We start from the raw sequence: 9,335 nt of genomic DNA on the forward strand, positions 1-9,335 counted from the left end.
TAGTTTATCATGAAAGTTTGATTATAATTAGAGTCTGTAGGGAAGGGGGGAGGTAAGAAATATTTTGGATTATGAATTAGATCTTGAAAGTATCTCAAGATTGAGCGGGTCCAAGTATCTCAAACACTCAATTTATCTTATATTCGGGATCTAACATATCTATTCCATTAATAAGTGCCTGATACGTGTTCAACAAGTGTTAGAGTGTCCAAGTATCAAACACACGTCAAACATGAGGTACTTCTTACGTTAATCTTTTTTTTTTTTAATGTAAGCATAAAATAATCTTAATCATAATGAATTTACACCCTTTACAGCAGCCACCAGCCCAAAAGCCACAACTTAAAGGACCTACAGCACAGCACATGCAAGGAAGCAACATCAGGGTCTGATAGTTAATGTACAAATAATGCCCAGAAGTACAACATCCTGGTCAAAAATGGTGGCCCCTTCAATTGATTAAGATTCCTTGAAACCAAGTCTTGTGAGCATCTGCTGCAAAATGTTGTACTAACCAAACCCAGAACAAATGCCTTTTGATGTCGGAGTTGACAGTTGCGTCGAGTTTTAATGGTCATGTGTCATGAATCAGTGATGGGCTTTGATTTGAAAAACTTGGCAACTGCCTGGTAAAGATTCTCTTCCTCAAATGGCTTCGATACGTATCCATCCATCCCACATTTCAGGCACTCGTCGTATGTTGCGTGAATTACATCTGCAGTCATGGCTAATATTGGAACATGCCACTCGTCTTTTCTTGCATTTTCTTTGCCACCAGATTCCCTAATCAGTACCTCATTTTCCTTGCTCTCCATCTGCCTGATTCTTCGGGTCGCTTCGAATCTGCAGTTGAAGAAAATACATTACATTTGAATCATATGTTAAACAAAAGGAAGGGAAACAAATTCTCATGTCAGACAAAACTCAGTATAATCCCCAAAAATTCTCACTTCAATTACTTTTCTAAAATCAAGCAACACATGACTATATTCTTCTCTAACAAAGCATTTGGACAGATATTGGAACTTATTTCATCCAGAACACGGTAAATTCAAGCGTGGAACAAATTAGCTCATAGATGCTGAAATTATTGTGCAACTATTCGCCAATCTGTTGTTTCTAGAGAGAACTACTTGAAATCTAAAAGGTAATTGTTAAATAACCAATTGACCCAAGAGCTTAAACTGATGGATGAGAGTGAATTTAATATTATATCATCTAACACTCCCCCTCACTTGTGGGTTTAAAATATGCAACAGTGAAAATCAATATTAATTGAGGAGGAAATAACATTGCAGAGATTTGAATATAGGACTTCCTAGTCCACCTCCTCCAATACCCTCTTTAATAACCAATTGACCCAAAAGCTTAAGTTAATGGGTTGAAGGTAAATTTATGTTATATCATATAATGGTAGCCAACCTAAGAAAACAAATTAACAAAAAATAATGCCATACGGTATGCTCAAGTTTGTAACTGCTTGATGCCAAAGCCTGCAGTTATAAATGGAAGTGATGTACAAGGAGATGAGCCTTAGAGATAAAAGAGAACACACATCATCTCAGAGAAGTTCTATTTCAAATATATCATATCTCTAGTAACTACTGATTACTAATCAGGTACCATTTTAATCGCCTACAACAATGCAATGCCAGTTCAACTTTGAGTTTAGTAGTTTGAATATCAATTTTTTTTTTCCAATAAGTTATTTAAAAGAAAAGTTCTATTTGAGAGTGGCAGTTGAACTTGATGCCACTAAAGATGATTTTATCTTGACAGTGTTAACAGTTAAGAGGAGAGAAAATTTGATTAAACATACCCATCCATTTCTGGCATCTGAATATCCATGAAGCAAGCATCAAAACTGTGTGGCAGTTGAAGCAATGCCAGAGCAGCTTTCCCACTCTCGGCACACTCTACATCGGCCCCAAATTTCTTCAAAGCACCTGCAGCAACTCTTCGGTTTACCCTATTGTCATCAACGACCAATATTTTCTTGCCACAGAGCAGCCCTTTAAGAAAGTTGGAGCCACTGGCCATGTCCTTCCCAAGCTGGCGTTTCTTTCCCGAGCCAAGCACCTGTTGAAGACATGCACCTATCATGCTTGCTCTCAATGGTTTCATGATCAAGGTGTCCGAGAAACCCATTTCCTTCGCTTTATCAAATTCCACCGTGCTCATGCTGGTCGCAAGAAGGATCAATTTTGGCAATTTTAAGGTATGACCATTCTGCTTCCATTCTAGTTGATGAAGCAGATTAGAAGAACCACATTCCTCATTTGAAATAAAGATATCTTTCTCGAGAAGAATCACATCAGGTTGAAGTATATTACTGCAATACCCGACAAATAATTAATGTCACAAAGCTGCACCATGATATATCTACAAAAGGATCTTAAGAAATATATCGATGATCTAAAGCTTTCTAATCAACCATATAAACATCTTTTCAAAATTATTATATCTTTTAAAACAAGTTTAGAATACTGCAACTATGCATGATACAAAATTTTTGTAAAAAAACTGTGCAACTTGCTTCTTATGTATTATGCTTACCTTGATCTAATTGATCCATTTTTTCCCCATAAAGTTGCAGCCATCTTGACACTACTGGCAACTTCAACCAGGATGCCAAGTCTCTTCAAATGGTATTTGGTAACAGCTGCTCTAACTGGTTTCCCGTCGACTACAACAGCTTTCAATCCTTTAAATGCAGAAGGAAGTTCCTCCAAATTAGACTTTTTGATGTCGACTGTCGCTTTCTTCTCACATCTCCCAAATACAGCAGTGAATGAGAATGTGCTTCCAACCTGAGGCCGGCTCACAAAGTTTATCTGGCCACCCATTAGTTCAACCAAACACTTACTGATGCTTAAGCCAATACCAGTTCCACCATAGTTCCTGGAGGTTGAGCTATCTGCTTGCATGAACGGCATAAAAACTCGACCTTGAGCGCTTAACGGAATCCCGATTCCAGTATCTTCCACAGATATCATGACAGTAACAATATCAGAACTTTCATTTGTAGCCATGAGATTGCTTGAACCATTCGGTTGGAATTCATCAATTGCAATAAGGTGCTTAAAAGTGTCCCAACTGTTTTGGTTATCAGCTGCCTCATATCCACTTAAAGTTTCAAAGTGATGTTTATTGTGCGATGCACCATCTTCTAAGTGTCCATTCGTGTGAGTTTCGGATTTGATATTCGTGGAGGTCATTGATTGTTCGGCTAATTGAACTTTGACAAATATATGTCCTTGTTCTGTGAACTGTCAAATGTTCCAAGTGATGAGATGTCACTCATATTGAGAAGCAAAGTGCAATAAGAAATACTTTAAATTAATGAGAAAGTTCAATGTAAATGATTTATAAGAGGAGAGCTATTTGGGTGGCTTGAGAGAGAATGGAAGAAAACTTACTTTCACAGAGTTACCCACGAGATTTGTGATTACTTGTCTGAACCTTCCAGGATCCCCCATAACAATTTCAGGAACTTTGTCAGAAACGAATACAGCCAACTTCATGTCAACAATTAGTGTAATAAAAGGAGCAGACCGTGGAAACAGCCATCCAGAAATGCACAAAAGCACCATGGAAAAAGAAGATAAGAGAGCAAGATTAACCAAGGTTCTCAAATTTCAAAAAGAAATAATCATAATCTTCATCACGTTCTAAAAGTAGTTCATTTACGTCAAGGAGAAAGCTTTATCAATCCATCATAAGGTGCTATCATGCTATGTTAGAAAATATTTACAGCAAATAAGGAAAGAAAAAAAGGAAAAATCACCTGTTTTCTTTTTCATTTTGTACTAGAGTTTGTATGTTTGAGTATTCACCTCTTTCCATTTATTCAATAAAAGTTTTGTTTCATGTTAGGAGAGAGAGAGAGAGAGAAAAAATCTTCCAGATCTTACCTCTACTCCCTTGTGCCTTGACTTTTCAGAAAACAAAGACAGAACATCATCTAGTATCAATCTAAGGTCAAAAGGAACCGCTTCAAGCTCCAACTTCCCAGCTTCAATTTTTGCCCGGTCAAGCACCTCATTTATCAACGCTATCAGTGCCTTTCCACAGGCCTGAGCAGTTTGAGCATAATCCCTTTGAGTTGAACTCAATTCAGTGTCAAGAAGTAGAGCAAGCATTCCTACAATTGAAAATAGAAGTAAATTTAATGGGAAGGAACCAGAGATATCTATCGATAATGAAGAATAAACAAAAAGATGACTCCCAATTAATTTGATGTACTTGGACCCTCTCTCTCGAGCACAATGAAGCTTGAACAGCCACAGTATAACCTATCTTATCTTCATCCCCTCCCCACTCTCTCCATTTAAAACCTACTCCAACTAAACTCTTTAGTTACTATGTACCCTTTACTAATAATATTCCGAATTACCCCAATGTCTTTCCTCACAAAGTCGTTGGATATACACATCTAATGCTTAATGCTCTTCCAAAAGAATTCCATAAGAGATAAATACTCACCAAGGATGCCATTCATGGGTGTCCTGATTTCATGAGAGACAGTGGCGAGAAACTGGCATAAGATGAAAAAGTTAAATCAGAAAATTGTAGCATGAAATTGGGGAATGAAAGACTTCAAGAAATACCTGAGATTTTGCAACATCAGCAGCTTCGGCTCGAACTTTCAGTTCTTGCATTTCATGGAAATCATCCTCAACTTTAACAATATGAGTAGCTGCACCGTATAAGATATATCCCACTAACAATCCAATCACAAAGAATAAGAATGCAGTAGTAAGTGCCGTCCATAATGTTGGTGCTTTCTGATGATATCTGCTTAAAGTTCCAACCATAAGAATTATATGGGAAAATGCAAAAATATATTCTAGCTATAACTCAAACATTTGACATTCATTACAATTACCTGCATATCATTTGATGCTTCCTAAATGGATCTCCAAAATCTAGTTTGCTCTCATGTAAAAGAGACATGTCACCGTCTTCATATTGATGACCATACATTACTAGGGGATCGGAATAGTTTGTGACATCGTAGACATTCACTAAAATGGCCTGATTTCCAGCAAGTTGCCCAAGTAAATTTTCCACAAGCGATTCCACATCAAATGCTCCACCAAGGTAACTGCTTTACAAAAAATTATACAGGCAACAAGAGAAATCACAACCAAAATAGCATGAGAACTAGTCTCTCATTCTACCAAAATATTAAACTACAATAACATGCTCTGAGAATAAATATTTCTCAACCAAGAAATTCATGCAAACTAAAGTTCTAGTAATTAGATTCAATTAGCTAGCCAATCTAAGGGAAAGGGTTAGAAATGGAAACAGTGGGATGTTAAGTGAGTGACGTGATTAGAAGAATGAAGGGGGAAGGAAGTTGGGAAAAGTCTGGGAAACATTTGGGAGAGATAGAAGAGCTCCTCAGTTGTGACCATTATCTTTCAGCTATAAATGAAACTTCTGCCTTAAATTTCTATAGAATTAGGCATTAGAGAGATTGTAAGAGTTGTTTGAAACATAAATAGCATCATGGTAGAGATGAACGATTTTCTAGAAATCTTGTTATTGGCATGCAATATGAGTTGCTGGAATTGGACAGTCAACTGCAAGAGCATAAGCAGAGAGGAAGTATTTGCACTGCAAAGCAGACCGAAAATCACAATTACATTGAAGGTATAACATGTTGCACACGTATGCCTTATGTCCTTGAGACCTTGTTTTACAATTTGATGATCAAGAAAATAATCCTATTTCTGTGGATTGTCCTTCATCTTAACATACAAATTGACAATTGAGGCATAGAGATGCAAGTTTAACCAAAATTTGATAACACCCTCGTTGACAATGTTTAACGATAAATACCTTAGCTATAATTCATCAACATCTGGTACAAAAAATCTTACATAAACCTATATACAATTACATTAGGGGTTATATTCTTCCACGCTACTATTTGTGGGGATCAAAAGATAGTGGCAACAAGTATTAAATAATATGGTAGAACAGAAAGTGTTAAAGCAGCCCCTAAAATTCACTTGTTGATTGCAAGTTTCCTATCGTTGCTTTTCACATGGTGCTTATTCAACAGCCTTCTATATGCAGTCAACACCAATTTTCAACTCGGGAATATATAGAGCAAATTAATTTGTATACTCTGAACAGCTAGGTTTTTTCCTCTTTGTGTGATGTAAGTCCCCAGTTGAAACTGTTGCACTATCATGGAGGAGGTACTAATGCATCCTCCATTCTGAAAAAGCAGAAGATTTGTTTGGCACTGTGACTTTTTTGCTACTCAAAGATCACCTAGTTAGAAAGAGACGGGAGAACTCTTTAAGGGGAAAGAGAGGTACAAAGTTTGTAGTCTGGGTCAGTTTCAGCACATTACAAGTTCTAACTTTGATGAACCCCATTTTTCTAGCCTCTTCTTGTAAATTTTTATTTTTGGAGGTTCCTTTTACTCGGTGCAATCTGTGTTTTTGTACGGCCACCTCTTTGTACTCTCCCTCATTTCAATGAGAGCTGATCCCCCCCCCCACCCACAACACAAGAACAAGAAAAAGTATTTATTGAACTTACCCTGCTGTTGCTCGAGTTCGTTCATCCATAGTTGGATTTGCAGGAAGCTTGGTTTTATAAACAGGGATCGTCAACACAACTCCAAGATGATGAGAACCCAGTAGCCTGAAAGGGCTCGTTAATACAGCTTTACCTGTTTCTCTTGACCTCAAAATGTTCTCACGGTCCTCCTACAATGCAATGCATTAAAAAAAAACTCAAATTATATTTGGAAGTACCGAAGTCCAAACAAGAAACAAACCCAATGAAGATATAAACAACTAAGCCTCTGATTATAATTCAAACTACCTCTCCAGACATCATATCAAGAGATTCGATATAGGAAACAGTCTCCTGGGAAAATATAACTGGCGCATACTCATCCCTTATAGGTGATGGTTCTCTTTCCATTGTTTTTATAGTCCATCCATGTTGCTTCTCAAATTTCTCTCGCTCAAAGTGCACCACTCTTTGCGCAAATGCCACACCACTAAGCAAAGGCCGCTCAAAAGCTGTTCTGGCCGTGTACTCAGCAAAAGTTTCCTGCAATCATACAAACCAAATGCCCCCAAAAACTGAGAATCAAGACATCAAGGTAATTTCTAGCTGAAAACAACAAAAATGAATTCTCTCACACTCCTAAGCCTAACTAATAAGTTGAATCAAAGACAAAAATAGAAACGTGAATACCTGATCAATTGCTGATATGTTTTTCGAATAGTGGAAAGTGGAAATGAGAATGGCCAAAGCATGGACGTGGTTGACACTGACACTGAATTGATCCTGAAGCATCCTTGCTCTCTGGTCACACATGCTCCCCAAAACTTCCTTTCTTCTAACTTTGTTGTCAGCATCCATTCCCTTGTAGATTAGCATACTAATGAATGCCACCAACAGAACCCAAAGCAATAGGAACTTAGGAAGCCAAGCCCTGTTGGCTTGAATGAATGTGAACCCTTTTTTACTTCCAATTTGCTCATTAAACCTCACAGCCACTGAGTGGTGGCTTTGTTGCATCTTCATACTCATCCCAACACTTGTCTTTTCTACCTTTTCTCTTTCCCTTCTTCTTCCCTTATCTCCCTCCTTAACAACCTCATATTAAAGTTGCACAGAGAGATTCACAAGTATAAGCTCACTTCTTCTGTAAAAAAACTGATAATCATTCAAGAACCCCATTTCAAGAAACACACAATCTCTCTCTCTCTCTCTCTCTCTCTCTCTCTCTCTCTCTCTCTCTCTCTCTCACACACACACACACACACACACACTTCCCTCTATGGCTCTATCTCATTGAACCCATTTCAGAGATAGGAAGGAAGAGGGCAGAGAGAGGCATAATTGAAGAAGCAAAGAAAACAGAAAAGAAAATTTTCCCAATTCCTAATTCCCAGAAGAAGCAAGACTCTTAAAAGATGTAAAAAGAGAAAAAAAGAAGAAAAAAGCCCAAACTCCAAAGTATTCCCTCTTTATACAATTCTTCCCCAACTCTTCAAACTGCATCCCACTTCAAATTACTCTAGCTTTTGACCATGATTGTTGTTCACAAGAAGATTACAAATGGGGCAAAGAGGAATATCAATAAACAACATACAAAAAAATTGTAAAATACAAAACTGCAATCATGTGCTTCCTCGAACGTGAAGCTTAGTTGGGGAAGAGAAGGAAGCGGCAATCTGACAAAGAAGAGCACGTTCACTGTCTGTGCTGCATAAAATAATCAAATACAGAGAGTGTTGAAAACCCAAAAGAAAAGGGGACAAAATATATATATAAAAAAAACAAACAGCTAAGCACAGGATTGAGAGTTTTGAAACAGTGGAACATGAAATTGAGGAGACAAAAAGGGGAGAGATGGGTTGTTTGACAGAGCAAAAATTTGAGGATTGAGAAGAAGAAAAGAAGAAGAAGAAAGCATTTGGGTTTTTCTTTTTTCTTGGAGGAGTGTTGTAATTTGAGCTTTTTTTTTTATTTTATTTTTTTTTTTGTTGAAAGTTGGGTTCTATGCATCCTCTCTTTCCTCTTTGCTTTTTAAGCAAAACAGATATCCAAATTTTGCGATTTTTTAGGATTTTCAAAGATACGCTATTGTCTCCCTCGCACTAATTTTTTATTGTTTTTTTCTTGCTTTTCTCTGTCCTCTTTCTATTCTCTTCTCTCTCTTATTGTAGCTTTATGAAATGCTTGTCAACCTCTCTCTCTAGTTTCATTAACAAAAGTAAGCATCATTAATTATACCTTAAATATGGATTTTTGGTATCTAATCTTTTAGATAATTTTCAATTTGGTCTTTATTAATGTTTTAAAGTTTTAATTTTATTGTTTTTCTAATTGACATAAATATGGTAAAATTTTAAATCTCTAACATGTATTTGACCCGCCAACTTGAACTGAGTTAGTTAATTGAGTTTGGTCCATCAGCTTCACGACTCAATATTAAATAATTCAACTCTACTACTGTTGAAGTTTACACACTTATAGAAGAACCTCATCTTCCTTTCTTTTTCACTCACCCTCCCTCCAATGTTTTGTAATGACTCTGCCCACCAATTGCCACTAACGAGCAACTCAAGAAATAACCATCCTCACCAACTACTATCACCTCACTTTAGCAACAATCATCATCTATGACATACTCTGATGATCATCTCTAATAACTACTCTAGTAAAAATCATGTTTGGCGATAAATTCTAGTGTCCACCTACGACACCAACTTTAATGACTATCTCCATTAGCCAACTTCGACAATCATTGTCAAAGATCAACTCTGTCAATAACACCCGATTGGGAT

The 9,335-nt window shown here is 37.0% G+C and overlaps 1 protein-coding gene across 1 annotated transcript; it reads right to left on the reverse strand.

Annotated features, from left to right (window-relative positions):
- Window positions 1–241: 241 nt before the first annotated feature.
- On the reverse strand, window positions 242–8,625 carry WOL (CHASE domain containing histidine kinase protein). Its single transcript, XM_039035932.2, has 11 exons — window positions 7,234–8,625; window positions 6,853–7,086; window positions 6,565–6,734; window positions 4,889–5,107; window positions 4,611–4,797; window positions 4,486–4,537; window positions 3,915–4,144; window positions 3,420–3,518; window positions 2,557–3,269; window positions 1,820–2,332; window positions 242–843 (listed from the first exon to the last, which is right to left on the reverse strand). The coding sequence occupies exons 1-11, from the start codon at window positions 7,570–7,572 to the stop codon at window positions 582–584; spliced, it is 3,018 nt and encodes a 1,005-aa protein (XP_038891860.1). The 5' UTR covers window positions 7,573–8,625; the 3' UTR covers window positions 242–581.
- Between the last annotated feature and the right edge of the window lie 710 nt (window positions 8,626–9,335).

The sequence above is a fragment of the Benincasa hispida genome, chromosome 7 (genome assembly GCF_027475165.1).
Source record: "Benincasa hispida cultivar pf3 chromosome 7, pf3_genome.v1.1, whole genome shotgun sequence".
NCBI lineage: Eukaryota > Viridiplantae > Streptophyta > Magnoliopsida > Cucurbitales > Cucurbitaceae > Benincasa > Benincasa hispida.